The following is a 22,536-nucleotide window of genomic DNA, read 5'->3' on the forward strand; positions in this document are numbered from 1 at the left end:
TTCCAACACTTCAAGTTCAAACTAAGCAAATGTAAATCAAAGGTGAAGGTTTCTTCCTCTTTCACTGGCCTCCCTGGCTCAGTCTCCTCTGCCAGATCCTCCTCATTTCAGACTTCCAGCCCCTGGAAGCCCCTGGGCTCAGCCCTAGAGTTTTCTCTATCTTCATGGATGTCATTCATCCTCCGGCTTTAAATACTGTCAAGATGCAGAGGACTCACATTGGTATCTCTAGCCTGACCTTCCAAGTCTTCCCCATCCCTCCAGCTGCTCAGAAAACTCTCCTCTCTCCCACATCTCATCCCTCAACAAGTCCTATCAGCTGTACCTTCGAAATTCATCACAAGCTACCACTTCTTCCCATTCCCACTGCTGCCACCTGCACCAAGCGCTACCGTTTCCCGTTCTCTGAGTTACCAGAAGTGCTTGCTCATGGATCTCCCTGCTCCCACTCTTGCTCCCCTGCAGTTTCTTCTTCAAACACCAACTGGTGGGGTCCTTTTGAAACAGCTCCCTATACTCCTCTGCCCCGAACCCCCAGTGCTTGCCCAGCTCACTGGGCATAGAACACAGAGCCTTTATCAGGGACAGGCCTTCCACAATCCGGACCCTCCCACTCATGTGCTCCAGCCATGCAGATTCCTTGCTGTCCTAATCATGCACACAATCTCTGCCTCTGGGCCTTTGCATGCCCCATTTCCTCTGGCTGGAGATGGTCCTCCCTGGATGTAAGCAAAGTTCACTTTCACTCTCTCAGCGGGGCTGGCACTCCCTGACCCCTCCATCACTCTGTCACCTCACCATGCTTGTACTTCTTCAAGCAGGTATTGGCACCACCTGCCAGTATATATTTGTCTCCTCTGACGTCCCCATAAAGAAGTAAATGCTCCAGGAGAGCAGGCTTTGCTGTGCTCACTGCTGTAGCCCGTGTCTTGAGCAGGGCCTGTCACAGAGCAGGCAAGAAGATAGTTTATTTAGTGAGTTAACCATTAAAGATTTGTTTGTATCATCTGGGATATTTCAATTTCCATGCCCATCTTCCCCTCATAAAACTACCAGAATTCTAAATTATTGCAGAATCTGTTCATAGCAACATAAAAAGCAAACAGGCATTCTTCGGGTGGTAAAAAATAAGAATGTACTCCTCTTTCTGCCTTAAATGGACCACATCATTATAAATAAAAACATGGCTTCTGCCCTTAAACTGAATATTCCTGCCAAAGGGGAATGCACAGGTGTGAACATGTACAAAAAGAAAAGTAGTGCAGTATTTTTCAAAAGAAAAAATAAGTGCCAGGCAGCAAAGAAAAAAACTCTATACTGATTTCTTTATCCTCACAAGGCTCACTGGGAGAAAACCCAGAAACGAAACACTATAGGGTTAACCAGGATGACGTTGGTAGGAGCACTAGCATAAAATTGCTGAGTGAACGCTGAAGGACTCTTTTTAGCCAGGGAGAAGTTTTGCTGTAATGGTACCATTACAAATTTCTTACAGTAATAACACGGTACATTATAAGCTTGCTCAAATGATAAGCTCTTTATGAGGGTTAGAAGTCTGCAGCCCTCTCAAACAAAGGCCTTTCTGTCTTAGATTTCCTAGAAGTCAATAAGCTAAAAATCACATCCTGTACAATATCCACTTAGACTCACAGAAGATCTAGTCTTCTGTGGCTTCACCCCAGCTTCCCAGGGCACTGGGCAGTCAACACCATACACTCCACTTCTGTGTGTCCAATCAGATCATCTCTGGGGTCTAACTACTTTTTATTTTGAAATAACTTCAGATTTATAGCAGAGCTGTAAAGACAGTAGAGAGAGATCCCATCTCTTGACCCCACTTCCTCTAACGTCAACATCTTATGTAACTATATCCTATGCATATTAAAACTAAGAAATTGACACTCATACAACACTATTAACTAAACCACAGGCTCTATTCAGATTTCATCAGTTTTTCCACTAATGTCTCTTCTTCCAGTCCAGGACCCCACAATGCATTCAGCTGTCATATCTTTGGTCACTGCCAATCTGGAACAATCCCTCAGTCTTTTCTTGCTTTTCATGACCTTGGCACTTGGAAGAACAATGGTCAGGTATTTTGTAGAATGTCCCTCAAGTTGGGTTTGTCTGATGTTTTCTCACGACCAGACTGGAATTACGGCTTTGAGAGGACTAAGGCACAGGTGAAGAGCCATCTCATCCCATCATACCTGAGAGTACATGATATAAATATGACTTTATACTGCTCATGTTAAGGTGGTGTCTGCCAGGTTTTCTACTGTGAAGTTACTATTTTTCCTATTCCCTACTCCATCCATTACAAATGAATCCAACCCACAGTCAAGGGGAAGGAAATCAAGCTCCACCACCAGGAGGGAAGATTATTCAAAAATCTGTGAATGTTAAAACCACCATGGCAATTAATGAATACTTTGTAAGTCCCTCTTTTGTTTTTTTTTTTTAAATGAAATTTGTTTAGCTAAACAAATCTCAGCTTATGGTTCATGGCAACAAACAAAAGTTGAGGCAAAAAAGAAATAAAAAAGGCTAAGGCTCAAAGAAGATTTATAACTAGACCACATAAGCAGACATTTGTGAAATCATCAACTGCAGAGACAAAAAGATTTTTAAAAATATCATTTGATTTTAGCTTTAGAGCATTTGTCAGTTTTATCTCTGGCCAAAAGTTCTTTGTTTTCGTCATCACATCAAATAGAGCTTCTACCCTTGTCATTACTCAAGATTTACTGCTGATCAGCTCTCATCCTTACTGACTTTTATCCGGCTATGCAACTCATGGCAATTAACATGGCTCATAGGAGACAAGAAAGGGGAAAAATGATAAAGCAGTAGTCTGTCAAACATGTATGATGGGGCGACACCGTATGCCAAGTATGGCTTCCCTGCAACTGGACTGTAAGTCATTTACTGGAAAGACCAAAGTCCAAACTCCTTTTTTGTCTTCTCCACCACCAACAAAATGCTCTGCACTGAACAGGGGCTAAATAAGATGATGCCAATTAATCAAAACATAATGTCAGTCTCCACCTAGTTCCAAAACCTCATTAGATTATAAGCAATGTTGTAAGAGTATTAACGGCATCTAGGGTTCTTACACATGAGCAAGTAGAATGATCAGAGAAGCCTATAAATAGTGCAGATCATTGGACTCCACCTACCAAGAGTCTGGTTCTGGGTTGGGTCTGGAAATTTGCTCTGTAACAAACACCTCAAGTGATTCTCTTTTAGATAGCTTCCCTTTGAGAAAGAGCAACTTAGTGTAAGACCTATGGACAATGCTAATACTTGAAGTACACGCACACGCACGCACACACACACACACACACACACACACACACACACACACAATTTTCCCACTGAAAAAGGCTTGGAAAACTGACTTACAACACATCGTTACGCCTTACAAAGCTTTACCTCCAAAGGTCTCTTTCTGACCCACACAACACTGCTACCATCAAGTTCATTCCTGCCTTTGTCCCCTCACTTGTTATTTTTCAGGTGCCAGATAGTCTTACCAGTTCAGGTCAGAAAGGATGATTAAATACTGGAATTACAAATTTTATAAAGCTTTGCTGTTGCCATCCCTAGATCTCTTACAACTGTGAATGGATACCATCCTGACAGCGGAAAACAGTCCAGAAATCAATTAGAGAAAGGAGTGACCCACACAATGCAAGCCTCCTCAACGCTACCCTCCCAAACCATTCCACCCTGCGCCAGTAGTCCCATAGCCCTCCACACTTTACTGTGCAGCCCACACTATTTTTCCCTGGTTTATTGTTGGTTTACTATAATTAGGCAGTGAGGTATTTTTTTTCATAAAGATTAGTCCCTTTTCACATAGTGAAAATAAGTTCTCAGAGCTCATTTCACTCGTATTACCTCAAAATGTCTCATGTAACACTTCAAATAAACTGTCAGTTTATTATAGGAATTGAGTTGATGGCACATGTGATCTCAATCTTTTCATCTACACAGAAAATACTCTTCAGCTATTAGCTTAAGATAAGGAAAATGATATTCTGATCCCACTTCCTGATAATGTTGCTAAGGAGCCCTTTTCTGTCAACTCAACCTAAATTAGGTATGTCTACTGATGACCTTATAATAAGAAAGATGATGAACGTGTAAAGTCTCGAGCATCTTTAACACACTCCTACCAAACTTGAACAAAGCACTTTGCCTTGAGACCACACCCCCTCCCTCACAAACACAAGACTCTGATATAACAAATGGGGACACCATTTCAGAGATGCTTGTATACTTACAGAAGGTTTTGACAGTAAAATAATTACAGGTCCAAAGCAACTAACTTCTCCATTTTAGGTCAACTCTGATGTGTTCTGTCAGAACAGTCTTCTCTAAATTTTAACAGCAAAAACCAAGGATTCTAACACCACAGTGTTCCTACAAGTCATATCCAAGTACTTGTTTATGCAGGTCAAAACCTATGCAAAGTCCTCAGGGAATGAGTTCTGAAGGGCTTAGTTTTCCAGATACTTAGGTATTTCATAAGCACTCACTCTGTGCCAAGCACGAGCTACGATAATATGCAGCATCTCAATGCTTGAGACAATCCTACAAGGTAGGCAATGTCTTATGCCATCTTTTAAGGAGCTAACAGTCCAGAGAAGTTAGGCTACTCGCTGCCCAGGATGACACTGCTAGTGAAGAATGCCGAATGAACTGGGAGATTCCAGCCCACTGTATCCTAAAGCATGTCCTCACCACTCACTCCCCTGCTCCCCTCAACCTTTGTGCCACTTGGCCTCAGCTTACACCTCTCTCCCCTTGCTCACCCCACACCAAAAACATTGGTCCCTTTGTGATGTGTTAAACACCTCATACATTACTCTACTGTCTCTTTGCACCCCAGCCCAGCCCCACAAGAACAGGAGAGAGCAGGACCTCTGCTCTCTCCACTGCTGTGTCCCCAACTAGAACAGTGTCTTAATCATAGCAGACGTTCACGATTTATTTGAAAAGTAAGTATGTGTGAATATTGTAACTGACTCGCTGAAAATCTTTCTAATTTTTAGGGCACAATTCCCTGACCTCTTATGCAGAGGATAAGAGGATATTCAGAGTGATTTATCTAATTGGAGAAAGCAAAATTTAAGCTGTGAAGCTAAGGCTCCATAATTGATGGTCTTAGGTGATACCAAATGAAAATGGTGGAGTAAAGACCTCCAAAAATTCTCTCCTCCATAAAAGCAAAGAGAACTTGGGCCAAAATAGTTTCCGGCACCTATTCAGGACTCTGGATATTAACCAAAGGCTTAGAGTAACCCAGGAAGCATTTATGCAAGAAAAACAGTGAAATTTTGGTAAGAAGAGTGAATTTTGTGGCATGTTAACTGTCCGTTCCCATTCCCTATTCCCCAGCAATGTGGTGGTAACCTTGAAAACCAACATCCACAACCATGCCGAAAACCAGCAAACTGGCAGCCACTGGAAGGAGACAGAGCAGGCAGGGCTGGAGCTCCTTCAAAGCCCCATTCCCAGAGAACTGTCATTATCTGACCTGCCTGGTGGTTTCCTAGAAGACCCTACTTGTAAGGCTGTCTTTATTTGACCTGACTCAGAGCCCTCCTATTGCAAAAAGTCTCTTGGTGGGGAGGGGAGGAAGTATTTGTTAAAAATAATCACAGGTAATTGTTGAATATCATGCTGCCTGAGGATGTGGCTAACAGTATGGGCAAAACACAGGCTAACCAAACAGCTTAAAAAGAAAAGTAGGGGTATGACATGTCCATACGGCACTTTGAAAAGCTTTTATATACATCTGGGAACCTAGAAGGCCATGAACATGCATCGGGCTGTGCACATGCCCAGGGAAGACCTGAGAAGGCCCTAAGCTCTCATCTCTGGTTGACCGTAAGGCTGTGTACAGGCAGGAGGTGAGGCTAAGGAAGAGCTGAAAACTGCATGGTGAGTATTAAAGGCAAGCACCAATGAGTACACAGAGCCCCTAAGCAAAGACTGGGAGACTTAGTTCCAGGCATCTAAGGAAATCTTCATCCATTCATTAGCTAACCACTAAGCAAACCAAGCAGAGATTTAAGTGGCTACACACACACACACACACACACACACACACACACACACACACTACAGACTTTACAAAATTTTCCAAAAAGTCACTAAAACAATAGTAACATCATCAACCCCTGGGGAAGGTGCAGAATCTGATTTCCAGGGTTGCTGTATTATTTTAAATGTTCTGCTGTCTACAAGAAATTATGAGACATTCAAAGAAACAAGAAGGTACGGCCCATTAATGTGGGGAGGGGGGTAGGTAGGGCAGGAAGGAAGCAGCCAATAAAGAGGTGGAAATTATAAAGAAAAGAGGCAAACAGAAATTCTGGAATTGAAAGTCATAATAACCAAAACAAAAAATCCACAACCAATCTGAACAGACAAAAGAAAGGATCAGTAAACTTGAAGATAGGCCAATTGAGATTATCCAGTCTGAGGAATTGAAAGAAAAAAGGAAAAGAAAGAGCCCAAGCATATGCATAGGGCAGTGGCAGAAGGAGAGGAGCGAGAAAGAGAGAAGGGCAAAAATGTTTGAAGAAATAATGGCTGAAAACTTACCAAATGTGATGAAAAACAATCTACATGCCCAAGAAGCTCAAGGAACTCCAAGTATAATAAACTCAGAGAGCCACACCTAGACTCGTCATAATCAAACTACTGAAAGCCAGAGCCTCAAAAGCAGCAAGAGAAGAAAGAGACTCATCACATTGGAGGGATCCTCGGTAAGATTAACAACTGGTTTCTCATCCAAAGAAACCACGGATACCAGAAAGCCTCCATTCAAACTGCTGAAAGAAAAAGACTGTCAACCAAGAATTCTCTACCAACAAAACTGTCCTTCAAAAGTGAGGAAGAAATTAGGGCGTTCCCAGATAAACAAAAACTGGAAGAATCTGTCACTAACAAACCTACCCTATGAGAAATATTAAAGGAGGCCTTTCAGACTGAAATGAAAGCACACTAAACATTAACTCAAATACACGTGAATAAAGAGCCCAAAAAAGGTAACTACATAGGTAAATATAAAAGACGGTATAAATAGGTTGTAACACTTTTTTCTCTAATCTGATTTAAAAAACAACTGCATTAAGCAGTAATTATAAATCTGTGTTGATAGGCATATCATGTATAAAGATGTTAATTTGTGTGACAATAACAGCAGGAGGGAACAGGGAGAAATAAAGCTTTATATCAAAGCAAAGATTGTGTATACTAGTTGCAAAGTTGGTGTTAACCCAAACTATGTTATTACCAGTTAAGATGTTAACTGTTAACACTTAGGGTAGCTTCTAAAAAAAATAACTCAGAAAAAATAAAGTAAAAGAAATGACAAGAGAGTGAAAATGTGTAAAAACTATCTAACACAAAATAAGGCAGCACTGTAGGAACAAAGAAACAAAACAGACATGACCTAGGAAACCAAGAGCAAAATGACAGACAAAAATCCTACCCTATCAGTAATGACATTAAATGTAAACGGATTAAACACTCCAATTAAAAACTGGTCCAATTACATGCTCTCTACAAGAGAAACATTTTAGATTCAAAGACAAACAGACCAGGGGTGCCTGGGTGGCTTAGTCAGTTGAGTGTCTGACTTCCACTCAGGTCATGATCCCACGGTTGGGAGTTCAAGCCCTGCATCAGGCCCGCTGCTGTTAGCCCAGAGCCCACTTCTGATCTGTGTCTCCCTCTTTCTGCCCCTCCCCCACTCGTGTGCGTACACGTGCGCTCTCTCTCTCTCTCTCTCTCTCAAAAATAAATAAACATTGAAAAAAAAAGGCTAAAAGTGAAAGGCTGGAAAAAGATATAGCATGCACTGGTAACCAAAAGAGTGCTGGAATGATTATACTATCAGACAAAACAGACTTTAAGACAAAATTTGTCACTAAAGACAAAGAATGAATTTTATAATGATAAAAGGGCTCGTCCACCCATAATTGCATATATGCACTTAACAACAGAGCCCCAAAATACATGAAGCAAAAACCGACACAACAGAAGAGAGAAATACACAATTCAACAATATTAGAGACTTCAATATCCCACTTTCAATAATGCATAGAATAACTAAACACACAAGGAAAAAGACTTAATCAGCATACAAATCAACTAGACCTAAGAGATACCCACAGAATACTCAATAGCAGAATATACATTTTTTTTTATTTTTTTAATATTTATTTATTTTTGACAGAGAGACAGAGCATGAGCAAGGGAAGGGCAGAGAGAGAGGGAGACAGACAATCCAAAGCAGGCTCCAGGCTCTGAGCTGTCAGCACAGAGCCTGACGTGGGGCTTGAACTCAGACCGTGAAATCATGACCTGAGCCGAAGTTGGACGCTCAACCGACTGAGCCACCCAGGTACCCCCAGAATACACATTCTTCTCCAGCACATACAAAACATTCTCCAGGGTAAACCATATGTTAGGCCGTTAAAAAGTCTCAATAAATTTAAAAGAACTGAAATAATACAAAGTATGTTCTCCAACCATACGGAATGAAATTAAAAATCAATAACACAATGGTGGGTCTTAGACTGCTGTGCTGTTCAGTCTCATTTCCTCTTGTGTTTCACTTCTTCATATCCTTCCCACTCACTGCTCATAGTGTCTTTGTATAGTAACCCCCCCACCGCCGTTGTAGATGCTAATTTGCCCTTATAATCTATTAGAGGTTTGGAGATGGAACCATCGAACTTGCAGAACAAAAGAATAAGGCTCAGTATAAAACCACAAGGGGCTCTGCCTTGAAGAATCAGGAAGCATTAGGGATCAGTATTTGGAGCATCTTATTCTAGCCACCTAGGAGCCAGCCTAGTTCTTAGGCAGGCAAGGTTAATGGGCAGCCTAAAGGCCCAGGAAGGCACCAGTATAATGCAAATCAGTTCCATGACAACCAGCGGTTAAGAAACATTACTTCTTCCATTATTAAGGAAAAAAAATCCCCAACCTTCTGATATAAAGATGTTCAACATTCCTTTATAAGCCAGTCAGACTAACAAAAGGAAGACCTTCTCTTTTTACATATTTTGCTCTAAATTCCAATTTCCTTTGAGGACATGCCTTCTCATAAAAAGAACATCATCAATCTTACCCTTCCCTGTACTGTTTTATACTTAAAATCACTATAACAGGGTTTTACGCTCTCACATTTTTCTAAACTGCTTCATGAACATGTTTTTGTCTCCTTAACCAGACTTAAAGCCCTTGAGGGGAAAAAAAGGCCATTCATGTTTCATTCTCCTTTTTGTAGTTCCCTACCCGCTCAGAGAGCTGTGCTGGGCTCATTAATGCTCCCTTAACAAATACTGGTTAACTCAGAGGGTCATACGGGTGTGTCCTAATATACTGGTGTGTCCCAAACAACTTCCAGGTGTGCCAAGATAACAACCCCTTTGGGTCTGGGGCAGGGGGTGCAGTGGTTAGAGGTTGGGGTAGCAGGAGCACCTCAATGTGTGCATCACCATGTGAAAAAGGCTGGGAAACACTGAGTTAAGGGACTAATTAGAAACACTGCTGAGGGGCACCTGAGTGGCAGTCAGTTGAGCATCCAACTCTTGACTTCGGCTCAGGTCTTGATCCCAGGGTCGTGGGATCATGGGATTGAGAACCGCATCGATGCTTAAGACTCTCTGTCTCTCTCTCTCTCTCTGCCCCTCTCCCCCCACTTGCACACGTGTGCTCTCTCTCTCTCAGACACAAACACACAACAACAAAAAAACCCTGGGTTAAAGGACTAATTAGAAACACTGCTGAAAAGAACTAGAAAGAGACTGAATGTCCATAAAAAAGATGAAGCTCCTCATGTACCAACTAGAAAATCTTCCAAGACACGTAAGTGAAAGCCAGCAAGATCCAGGCAGTATGTAAAACATGCTACCATCCACGTAATAAGGAGGACACACACACACTTCATGGATTACCTATGCATACGGTACGCCTTTACGGGTACACCACAGTGGCTGGCCCTGAAGGGAACCCAGGAGGTAGAGATGGAGATGGGAAAACTTATCCCAATGAACCCACTGAACTTCTCAATTTTAAAGCATATGACAGCATTAAATTTTTTTGAATTCTATTTTAGAGGGGGAGAGAAAGTGGGTAAGGGAAGCAGGGAGGGGAAGGGGAAAGGGAAGGGAGAAAGGGAGAAAAAGAGAGAGAGAGAGAGAGACAGGTTCCACACTCAGTGCAGGGCCTGACGTGGGGCTCGATCCTACAACCCTGGGATCATGACATGAGCCAAAATCAAGAGTTGACACTCAACCCAACTAAGCCACCCAGGCCCCCCCAATAATTTTTTTTAATGTTTATTTTTGAGAGAAAGAGTGTTAGCAGGGAAAGGGCAGACAGAGAGGGAGACACAGAATTCAAAGCAGGCTCCAGGCTCTGAGCTGTCAGCAGCCCCGATGCAAGGCTCGAACTCATGAACTGTGTGATCATGACCTGAGCCGAAGTCAGACGTTTAACCGACTGAGCCACCCAGGCACCCCAATAAACTTTTTAAAGTTGCCAAATCCACCTATGCCTAGTAATGACTATTTTCTATGCAAAACACCTTTTTGACTAAGTCAAATGGTGGGTTAAAATAAGAAAAGCAAGATCTGGTTGCTGGTTACCCAGCTATGTTCTCTTTGTAAAAATCCACTGAGCTCTACACTTAATTATGATCTGTGTACTTTTCCACAGGTATAATATACCTCAATAAAAAGTCAAACATAAAATGAAAAGGTTACTTAGGTCAACTGTCTTTTTGTTCCCTTATTAAAAGGCCAGTATATTTCATTTATTTGCCTAAAAAATTGTTTCAAATTGTTCAGCAATGCTTCTCAAAAGCAACCTCCTATGACTGAGATGTCATGCCGAGCCCGTGTGACAAGGGGGCTCAGGTCTGCCTGCTCTGCTTCTCCATCAGTAGTAACGGCCTCCAGTCCCACATTCTCACTCTGGGCTGGGAGGGTTCAGTAAGCACTGAGGAGCATTACTAAAAACCACCTTATGGTTTACTGCATTGCAATTACATTTTTAAATTATGAAAATGAAAGTATTTAAAGCCACTTATCAAAAATGCCAAAGTCACAAAGGATGCAGATGGAGGCTGTGCAAACAGTCCAGACAGAAGAAAGCTACCTATAGAGGCGTGACCGTCAAATCCAACACCTGACCCGAGGCTGCTCCTGTGATGGAGAAGGGAGAACTGTTACCCAGGACTTTGCTGCATCAACAGGTAAAATCGGAAAATAAATGGCAGGTTGAAGTCTCCGTGTTGAACTGAACTTAGGCTATACTATGGTCATATGAGAGCATTTCCCCACTCTTAGTCAAAATACAATTGATGTTAGTTGAAGTAAAGGGCCACAATTTTAAGTTACTCTTAAATGAGGGACAGGTCTATGTCCCTGTATGCGGGAACAGGGGGAGACTCAGCAGCAGTGGCAAATGATCATGCAAATAGGGTAAAATGTTAACAGGTTAATTTGAGTCCAGGGTGTGTGGAGGTGCTTTGTGTTGGTTTTTTTTTTTTCTGTGAAATTAAAATTACTTCCAAATAAAGTCTTTTAAAACCATGTATTAATAAATTACTACCAATAAGAATCAAAACAAGCTTAGAAATGAATCTGGATTTTGATTATGACAGTTGCCTCTCATGAGGCATTTTAATGCCAAGGCACTATTTCAATTTGCAAAAAAAAAAAAAAAAAAAGTAAAAATTACACCTTCTGGCTAGATTTATAAGAGCTAAATAAGTACCTTCCAAGACCTAAAGCTTAACATAATTGTCTTTAACATAAGACTCCACCTCAGTAATTTCTCATAATGTGAACCTTAATGGAGAAACTAGATTTACAGGAAGTTTAATAAAAGTTCTCATCCACACGAGGGATTAATCTCGCTTGAGTGGCAAACACAATGATAAATCCTAGCTAACGATGTAGGTTAAGAGCACTTAAAGCCCTACCAAAAAAGAAAACAGAAATCAAAGGTCTAATAAAATGGTACATGTCCCAATAGATCTAATTCTTAGAAATGACAATGATGAAGGACTACACATGAAAGGCAAAACTTTAAATTTACAGAAAAACATACGGGAGACAATTCCCATCCCTCCAGGAAGGGAAAATTTCTTACACAAAAAAGCACAAGCCATACAGAAGAAGAATGAGAAATTAAACTACACTCAAAACTCACGATTTGCATGTGAAGTAAAGCCACATTTAAAGGGAAAGGACGAGTCACTTTTGGGGAGAGGACAGGCCCCTGCACAAGGAGCTCGCAAACTGGCAGCACCCAGGAAAAGCTCTGTCGTCATCAGGCCTGTAAACACATGGAGAGTAGCAGCGACACCACCCAGAGCTGACTGTCCCCTGGCTGCCCACATGTCCTCCACACCCCCCAGAGATCCTAGGGACAGGGAACTGGCCAGGGAGGAAGCCTCCTCTCCACCAGATCCCTTTAACTAATAAAATCATTCACCAGGTGCCTCCAGGCAAAGAGGTGGCCTCCAGTGTCCAGAAAGGAGGATCCTCAGCACCCAGGTTCAGGCCTTAGAGAACTTTGGCGATTACGAGAGGACAGCCCCAAAACTACCTCCCAGCCCCTGCAGCCCTAGGACAATACTTTCTAACAACATCCTGGCACTAATGCTAGCTGAGAGTTCTGGATAAACAAGACGCTGGCCCCAGCGACATCTATCTAGCAGGATGTAAGATATAACAGCGCCACGACACTAAGACACAGATTGTTAAAAATTCACTCTCAAAGGTAGGCCTATTGTCTACAATTCAGCAGGACGGCTAGCTTCTCAGAGATCAGGGAGAGAGAGGGTAAAACATTCCAAAATACACAAGGCACTGCATGTTTTAACTATAATGAAGCATGTTAAGGTTATAACTACTAAATTAAGGATGGGAGGAAATGCAGAAACACTGCCAGCTGTATTCTTAAAACTGCATGACATCCCCAAATAGTTTCCTCGCTGCAAAAATCCAATGCAACAGAAATTCCCCCTAGATCCAGTGAGGAGGTCAGGGGGAGGGGGGGGGGGGAACACAGACACACAGAGATCAGAGGTTTCACTCAAATGACATCTGAATGTACCTTTTATAATTAGAAACAACATGAAAACTACTTCCGGTATTCTTGAAAATGTCCACTTCCCTAACAGTTCAAATGAAAGAAACAGTTATTAGGGAACCTTTAAAAGCAAGTCTTGGGGGCAGAAGGCAAGTACTGGCAGGAATACAATTTCTTCACTCAAGCCCTTGAGAAAATTAACTCATAACAAAAGCTAACAGTTCACATCAGAAAGTAGGTTTCTTTTTCTTGGGCAGAGGTCTAGAAATTCCCTCTGTTCATCACAACTATCAGTAGTTTATCAATTTAAACACAACAACAACCTAAATAATTTTTTCCATTCTGACTAATATCAGATCCTGTAACTGCAGGCAAGAGGTGCACATCTGCCAATAAAAACAGAGAAAAGTCAAAAGCTAACTCATGTTCTCGAGAGCATTTAAAGAGAAAACATCTACAATTAGACTTCCTACAAAAAATCGCATTTGTGTGTCCAGATAAGTCAGAGATTGCCTACCCACTATCCTCAAAGGAACCTTACTGCAAACTTACAGACTACAAATAAAGGTCTAAAATGTCAAGGTTTAAAATAAATGCAAAACCAAACGCTAATGGCTTTTTTTAAAATATCATTACTCATTTTATCAATTCTAAACATGTTAAGTTTCAATACTGTGTAGGTCAACAAACGACATGAGAGAAGTCAGGCCTTTGGGAGAACAGGGACAGGGAAAGTTGATACAATTGTAATCACATCTACAGATTCAGCAATACTCAGATTAGATGAATTTTCCAGATAACTGTGAAAATATCACTGTGACCTACAGTGAAACGTATCATTTCTTTGGGCTCCAAATGCCATGATTTATTAACTAAGGTATGAGGACAAAAGCATAGAAGGTATGTCCTACAAATGAAGGCTGAAAGATACTAAAAGGGAATTCAAATTTAACAAACTAAGGTAAGAATGTGTAATAACTTAATATCAACTTCAAGCCTTAGAGAAGGTATCATCACTAGTTTCCTGCAACTGGCTCATAACTGATGACGAAATTAACCGTTTTTTTTTCTTCTGTTCTTACCTCATAAGACCAGACACACTGCACCCCCGCAAACCTCCGGACACATCTTCCCACCTCCACGTCCTCATGAGTCGTGTACATTTCCCGGAGACACTTTCCAATGTGCGGCACCATTCTCCGGAGAACCTCCCGGCTCATGATCACACCGGGCCCCCCCATGCAGAAGTTCTCACCGGGTTCCAGGGCCAGTTTCCCCATCTCTTCCGTGGTGCCCAGTCCTGTCTGCCCGAGAAAGAGGGGCTCACTGCTATTCAAACTCCTCAGAAAATTCTCCAGACGGTCTCCTTTGATATACACGTCATCATCTGCTCTCATAAACCATTCATACTTGTCCAGGTAGTGGTCATGCATGTACTTGAGCATCATGAAAGACTTCTTCTGGGGTGGGTAGGAGTCGTCCACGCCCCGTAGTGGCACTATCGGAATTGGTATCGAGGTGTCTGAACCCTCACTAGAGAAGAATTCGACTTTCCCAGGAATTGTCTTGGACCATGTTCTGGAATTAAAATAAGCATCAGTGAGAGAACAGTTTATTTCAAGCTTCTCATTTCCAGAAATCCACAGATCTACTCATGTTGAAGCACTGTGTGTTCAGAAGGAATGATAAAAAGCTACCTGATCTGCTTGCTTCCCCTTAACAGAGGTCCAGGCTATGGGGTATTGCAAGGCCCAAGTTCATTTTCAAAAGAATCCCACCAAAAAAAGATTAATGAAGTGTTAAAATATTTCTGGGATAACTAAGTTTTAAGCTGTGGCTGAAAACCAAATTGCCGGGGCACCAAGGTTTCAACACCCAGGTTAATTTTCTGATACTATCAACCCCCCACCTATAAACTCCTCCACTCCAGAAGACAATTAAAAATCAAATTCTTCATTCAGCAAAGTTTCTTTGGATGCATATCAATGCCAAGTATGTGCTAAGCCAGGGGATGCAGGGCGAACAAAACACAGATGCCAACTTACAGAGCAGTCATCAGGAGAGACAGACGTTTATCAAAGGAGTCACACGCAAATGTACATACTATTATAAATTAAAACAAGTGCTCTGAAAGTCACACAGCCTTCAAGAGCAAACACACAGAAAGATCATAAACAAGACACACAATGCAGAGAATGCTTCCTGGAGACAGGGTGAATGTCAAGGATGAGATACAGACCCAGGATGCAGCAGAGGAAAGGGATGGCACAGAAACGGGTGAACGCTGAGTATTCCACGGTCTTCGGGGGTGGAGGAGAGGGTTGGGGCCACTGGGTGGGAACTGCCACAGCAGCCTGGACGGGGGGTGCCAAGGGTAACTGCACGTCCCATTGTCAGAGGAGAGATTAGAAATGAACGAAAAGGAAACAAAGAATCCTGCTCCTGCACAACTGATTTAAGGCCATCGTGTTCCAACTTTCCTTATGCCTTCCTCATTTTACGTAGTAAGAGCTGAAGCGGTCCAGCTACAAATATGCATTTATACAGACTACTTCTAGGAAAAACATCACAGAACATAAATGAAGCAGTCAATGAACAGAACATAAAAGAAGCAGATCAAAAAAGGTCTGTTCCCAGGTGATATTCTCTCCAATATATTTTTATTTTGCTTATCCATTACAATCATATGTATTATAGTGAAAAGTGAACTTGAAGGGTCAATGAAAACCACACATCTTACATGAAAGGTCTTAGGGAGAGAAATTCTTGTAAAAGACATATACCAACCCCCAGAGGAGAGGTACAGAAGTAGGGGAGTGGGGAGGGATTAAGAAGGGGATAAAGAGCTTTCTCTTTTTATTCTGTGTATCTTCAAATGAAGGAAAGTTTTTATAAGCAGGATATTATTGGGGGGGAGGGTTAACTGTGCTAAAATATATGTAACTTGAAATTTACCATTTTAACCATTTTTTAAGTACTACTGTTCAGTGGCATTGAACATATTCATATTGTTCTTCAACATCACCACCATGCATCTCCAGAATGTTTTCATCCGTAAAACTAAATTTCTAAAGTACAGTATTATTTTTGTAATTTTATAAATGATCTACAATGAATTACTTAAAAAAGCAATTACTGGCTTTTAATTCTTCTCCTAACCCAAATATAAGGAATACAAAATGACTTCAAATTTCTCTCATTCAAGCAGAAGAGGAATTCGATGAACTTGTCAAACATGCTTCTCAAAAAAATCCAAGGATTAAATACATATCGTTTTTCATCAAAGCTAGGAAGTCGACTGTAAGACACACAATTGTTTTTTGTGCCAATAACAAGGAAAAAACAGTGCCAATCATAATCACATGATGCCAGCAACTGTAAAACGCATCCTGTTTCAGAGATGTTAAAATGTGGGGGGAAATGTGCATCTTAGAATGATGTAAAACAGTCGTAGTAATGTTTTTCCCTTAATGCCTGTGGATTTAAAATGGACCTATGGAGTCTTATGCCATTTACAAAACTCAGCATATATGGTACCTGATGGGACTACAGATGCTGTACTCCCATTTTCACAAAGGATAAGCTCCCAAAAGAATGGATGAAAAGTAAACATGGCAGGAATGTAGCAACTAATTTAAGGAGAAACCAACCCTTTCCATAAAGAGATAAGTCTATTTAAAAATGAGAATGAACTGGGGGCGCCTGGGTGGCTCAGTCAGTTGGGCGTCCAGCTTTGGCTCAGGTCATGATCTCATGGTTTGCAGGTTCGAGCCCTGCATCGGGCTCTATGCTGACAGCTCAGAGCCTGGAGCCTGTTTCAGATCCTGTGTCTCCCTGTCTGCCCTCCCCCCGTTCATTCTCCCTCCCTCCCTCCCCCCAAAAATAAATGAACATTAAAAAAAAATTCTAAGCATGAGAATGAACCACAGTCTACACAGAATGTATAATAACTGAAAGACACCCTTCTGACGTGGTAATCTAGAGGGGAGATGACTTCCCAGCCCCAGGAGGTGGGTGACAATGAAGATGTACTAAGAGGACCACCATCCAGGGCAAGGAGCCTCTGATTCCTTCCTCTAAGAGAAATGATTTTTGTTTGGGAGTCATATCAATTACTTGAAAAAGTAAATAATTTCAGTGGTTGGCACATAACAAGTCAATAAATCCCGCTCACTTGCATTAAAAAAAGTGACCTAAAGTGCTGTGTGTGTGTGTGTGTGTGTGTGTGTGTGCAAGTGTGAGCACACCTCCACGTGGAAAAGAGCAGAAACCATTTCTGTCTCTGAGACACCTCCAAGTGAGTTTCTAATCGCTTTCCATAACACTCTACCATTTCCTGCCATTCCTACATGAAGAACCGGACTTAATCAGACCCAACCAGAAAACAATTAAGAGGTAAAATTCACAGGCCTGCTGGAGTTCAAATATACTACCATCCATGGTCCCTCTGAAATGTAGTTTAAAGCTAAAGAGTCTGCATTATCTCATAACTGATTACACGTGGATAGTGAATAAAATCAACCTAACTTCAGCTTCTACCCAACTGCTTCTGAACTAAAATGTGATTAATAAAACAGACCAAGTTCAAACCAGTAAGTACTAAAGTACTGGGGTTGGGTGAGCTCAGAAGCTGTTAAGATATTAAAGCACCATGATATTGAGACATGGGATGAGTAAGACAACATCCGCCTCCAAAAGAATAACCTACTCAAGACACAACACGCTGTGTCACGGCTAAGAGGACAGGCTCCGGAATCAGGCTTGTGGGGTGACGGTCCTGGCCCCACTTTGGGTGAGCCACTTTGTGCCTCCCTTTCCTTATCTGCAAGCTGGGGGATGGGGTAATAATGGCACCTACCTTAATAGGGCTGTTGTGAGGGTCAGATGGGCCCTTCTATCTCAAGTGCTCAGATGTCGGCCTGGCACGCAGTAAGCATAACAGAAGGGTGACTTACTGGGGAAGACGGCAGTTTGCAAATAAGACGGTGAAAGAGAAAATGATGGACACAAGGGAGCGTGGGCTGGACCCGGGACAGCCCGTCACAGGATCACACGCCAGCGCGGAGGCGCTGTGGAAAATGCTGCTTCTCACGTTGCTGGCTGAAAACCTGACACTCAAGCCAGCTATTAGAATTCCGTTTTGCTGTCAATCTCAGACAACATCAGGTATAAGTCTAAGGAGACTTCAACTTTCAAAAGTGTTTTCGCTTCTGAATGCTGGAATCCTTTGTAGGAGACTGAGGATGGAAACCCCTCCCGGTCCGGGCCCACAACGCCTGTGCCCCCGTGGACAGAGCAGGCAGAGAAAGTGCCGACGGTTCAACCGGCACCCAGGCGATTAATGCCCGCACTGTGACTTGAAATGGTGTAATTTGTCTAAGAAGAGAAGCCAATTAATTTTAAAAACAGACAATCTAACCTCAAACCATCCTTAAAAGCCTCTCTGCAGTTTTATGGCAACTCCACCCAATTATTATCTTTTCCTTTTTAGGTAACCCAGGGAAAAACCTCAAGCTGCCCTTTTCTGTTCTAAATGACTGGCAGTTTGAGGGAAATCTCTCAGAACGAATTTCTGTAAATCCTCCAATCTTAAGAAATGATGACCGTTTTCACTTAGGGTGCCTTTGGCTTCAAGAGCTCCATCCAGTTAAAGGCTTCTGGAACAGAGATCATGATTCACCATCCTGGGGGAACGGGGCGGGGGAGGAGGGCCTGTAATAATGGCTAAGAAGTGAAGGAAGCACGCTGCTCAAGCAGCAGGCTGGCCCTCCTTCCGTGAGAGAACCAGGTCCAGTTCCTTAATTTTCATAAGCAAATGTCAACCTTGCCACTGACACGTTTGTTACCGGGAGCAAAGAGCTCTCACTTGATTGAAACCACAGAACGTTTGCAGAGGCCCTCGCCAGCTAGCTCAAGTTTCAGTGGACCGATAACCAACTCTAGCTAAAGGCACAGATAAGACAACTGAAATCTGAGAGAGCCAAGAAAGCTATCAGCCCTTCCGCAGGGCTTCTAAACGCTATCCCTCCACCAAGTTAAATCACTGTTAAGTAATGCAGCTAGACGATAATTAGCTTCGCTAAGGGATGCCTTTGCTGACTTAAGACTTCATACAGTCCCCCTTCCCATTCAGTTACCATTTTAAGAAAAACTACACAAAATACATTTCTGTATAAAACTGCATCTATAGCAGGACTCCTGTCCTAAGTACACATTCGTAATCCATGGGCAAAAAGCAGGCAAGAGTATATACTTGTGATGTGGACTATTAAGGGAACAAAAGTACATATACAAAAATAAAATATTTTACAACTTTGCCCCAAAGTGCTTACTATGGTTATTTGTGGTTGGAGGATCAGAAGGCATTTAATTTTCTTCATGTTTTCTACATATCTAAATTTTTTGCAACAGAAAGGTGTATTTAGAACTGGGAAAAAAAAATTTTAATATGGAGAAAAGCTTTAAGCTAAACAGCATCCAAAGAAATGAAAAGATATGACAACAGAAAATTCTACTTTTATAATAAACATTTTTCTATTCTATCCAGTGGACAAAAACTCAGTAAGACTGAGTACTTTTCCTGCACATTTTCTGAATGTGAATAGCTATAGTAATTCTTATAAAAAGAGGAGCTCTTCTGTGATTTCCCCAAAATCACGATTAAATACAGTTAAAAACATAAGAGACTCTTAAATATGGAGAACAAACAGAAGGTTACTGGAGGGGTTGTGGGGAGGGGGGATGGGCTAAATGGGTAAGGGGCATTAAGGAACCTACTCCTGAAATCATTGTTGCACTATATGCTAACTAATTTGGATGTAAATTTAAAAAATAAAAATAAATAAATAAATACATTGTCAGACAGTTACAGTGACACATTTGAAAGGACTCACGATCAAATCATCTCAGAACCTGGAGTCACGGAAGGAAGGGAGAATATAGTCTTTCCCCTCGTAGAACTGATAGATAATAGGAATTGAATGTATGTATTTCTATTCTTGCATTACAGAAAAGATTTCAGCTAACCTAACCAAAAGGCATACAGTACGATAACAGAAGCGAGAAAACGAGGCTGAAGAAAAATAAAAGTAGGGTCGTGGGAGCAAGGCAGGAAAGTGGTACCTATACCAGGGAAGGCAAAACCCTGCCTGGGAGGGGCTGCCTGCTCAGCGCTGTGCCCACAGGAAACACTCAACCAAGGGGGGTCCTCTGAAAAGATGCCAACTAGAACAAGGGAGCCCGCGTGATGAGACCAACTGCCATCACGTGGTCTCTACGTCCGCTAACAGTGGCCCAAATCGGCAGCACGCCTTCCAGCAGGCAACCAAGAGAAGTCACAGAACTGTGTCCCACTGCTCAGGGTTAAGTGAAGTAACTATTCCAGACAAGGAGACCTGACAGAAACTTCTCTGCGGGGCCACGGTAGAGAGAGCAGGGCAAACGTGGTGAGCATCGTCACAGGAAGCGCAAGCTTGATGAAGCAGCAAGCAGTCTCAGCTCACCCTCCCAAAAAGTATGTGGAGAACAGCATGCACTTGAGCAGGCAGAGCAGCCATGCACTTGAACTTGACCAGGCCTAGTGAAAACTCAGAGGTCTTCCAAGGCTACCAAGTGAAGGCTCAAGGCCTCTCCTGGCCTTGAAGGAGTGCCCTCTGGCAGGAGGCTGCAAGCATTACTCAGTCCATTACCTCTGCCCTGTCCTAGGATGAGGGACCAGCCCTGCAGCCAGCACCCTTAGCCGTAGGTTTTCCTTCCTCTGTCTGCCTTCCGGATACACGGCTTCCTCTTGTAAAGTCTTTAACTGTCTTATTGCAACACCTTATGACGTGAGCAATCTCAATTCTTTTTAGAATTACATGGGGAAATAGAAAAGAAATCACAAATGGTGGGAAAAATATTTTTTAAAAGAAATCAAATTATACTCTTTACCATTAATCCTTAAAAAGCACACTAAAGGTGAAAGCAAGCATTAAGGAGACTTTTTTTTTTTTTTCCATTCAATAAAGCCGTTGGCGGGTGGATTACAGCTTCCCACCTCCACAATGGCCTGGCCACTAGCCCAGGAGGCAGCTCCAAGGTATTAAGAGCTAACAGCAACCTGCCCTTTGAGCCCAGGCTCACAGCAAACAATGGGAATACTCATCAGTACAGACCACAAAAAACGCCCTCTTTGGAACCTAAGAATCAAAATTCAGAGTGTTAATAACAGAAGGCAAAATGTAACCTAATGACACATTTCCAAAGCTTCAGATGTTGGAAAGCTACCTTATATAGTTTGTATTTTGCTGTTGTGCACTTAAAAGTATAAATATGCAACTAATTCTTAATCACGCATAAACAAAATTCGTTTTCAAATTTAATTCTAAGCAAAAAAACCCCAAACAACAACAGCAAAAAGTGTTGCTTAATGCAAACAATAAAACCACCCCGAACCTATTTTGGCCCACCCCCTTACAAGTCAGTGTTACTGTTATCAAGGCACTTCCTGGTATCGAACCGCTGAACAGCAGCCCACGGCCACCCAGCAACCAAGCAGTTACCCAGTGTGGTGTACCATGCTAAGGGCATTTGAAACTCGGCCTATGGGGGCACCTGGGTGGCTCAGTTGGTTAGGTGTCCAAGTCGGCTTCAGCTTGGGTCATGATCTCATGGTTCATGGGTTCAAGTCCACACTGTTAGCGCAGAGCCTGCTTGGGCTCTCTCTGCCCCTCCCCCACTTGCATACACATGCTCGCGCCGCTCTCTCTCAAAATAAATACACTTAAAGCAAAACAAAGTAACTCAGTCTGGGATAGTTCAATGGGGTGTGTTGAGGTATTGCCACCCACATATTCCAGATGAGGGGACGGAGGCTCAGGGCCAGGTAAGTAATTTGCCCAAGATCACAAGGCTAATAAAAGTCGAAGCCAGAATGCAAATGGGGTCTGACTCTAAAGACTCTGCTGGCCAGCTACTGGCTTTTTCATCCCGCACAGTTATTTCCAGGTTAGCACCCACATTTCCTTTGCAGACTATACTTCACTGATAAGGCTGAGAAAACAGAGTCATCACAGACACGGGGAGCACACTTAAAACTACTTAAGCCACTTCCACTGTGTCTGCCTGGCAGAAACCTGCCTGTTGAGGACACCTCTTCAGAGTCTAAGCTGGATTTAATCGAAGGTCAGAAGACTCTACTCAAATGGTAGCTTCTGAAACCCTCCTTCCGTGTGGGCTTCCCTACTTCGCTACTATAAATCCTGCCCAATCATTTTCCCCACAGCAGGTTGGAAACACAGAAAACCCCAACACAAAAGCCGCCTTCACACCTGGGTTCTACTTACAAAGCAATCGTTTTAATGGCATTAATAACTACATTTTCATTAGTCTTCAGGCTTTGGGTTTACAAGCCTAGGACTGCAT

General features: G+C 42.3%; 1 protein-coding gene and 1 long non-coding RNA gene across 3 annotated transcripts in view; one reads left to right on the plus strand and one right to left on the minus strand.

The window, feature by feature from the left end:
• CHSY1 (chondroitin sulfate synthase 1) overlaps positions 1-22,536 on the minus strand; it is a 70,931-nt gene that overhangs the window by 40,749 nt on the left and 7,646 nt on the right. For both annotated transcript variants that reach the window (XM_045058900.1, XM_019831944.3), the window contains exon 2: positions 14,217-14,712. In XM_045058900.1, coding sequence (XP_044914835.1) covers positions 14,217-14,712 — 496 coding nt within the window. The remainder of the gene's footprint in view (positions 1-14,216; positions 14,713-22,536) is intronic.
• Positions 4,894-14,549, plus strand: LOC109500544. The gene is made up of 3 exons (XR_002158149.3): positions 4,894-5,006; positions 5,407-5,576; positions 14,225-14,549. It is a non-coding gene; the product is annotated as an uncharacterized LOC109500544 (long non-coding RNA).

The sequence above is a fragment of the Felis catus genome, chromosome B3 (genome assembly GCF_018350175.1).
Source record: "Felis catus isolate Fca126 chromosome B3, F.catus_Fca126_mat1.0, whole genome shotgun sequence".
NCBI classification, from domain to species: Eukaryota; Metazoa; Chordata; class Mammalia; order Carnivora; family Felidae; genus Felis; species Felis catus.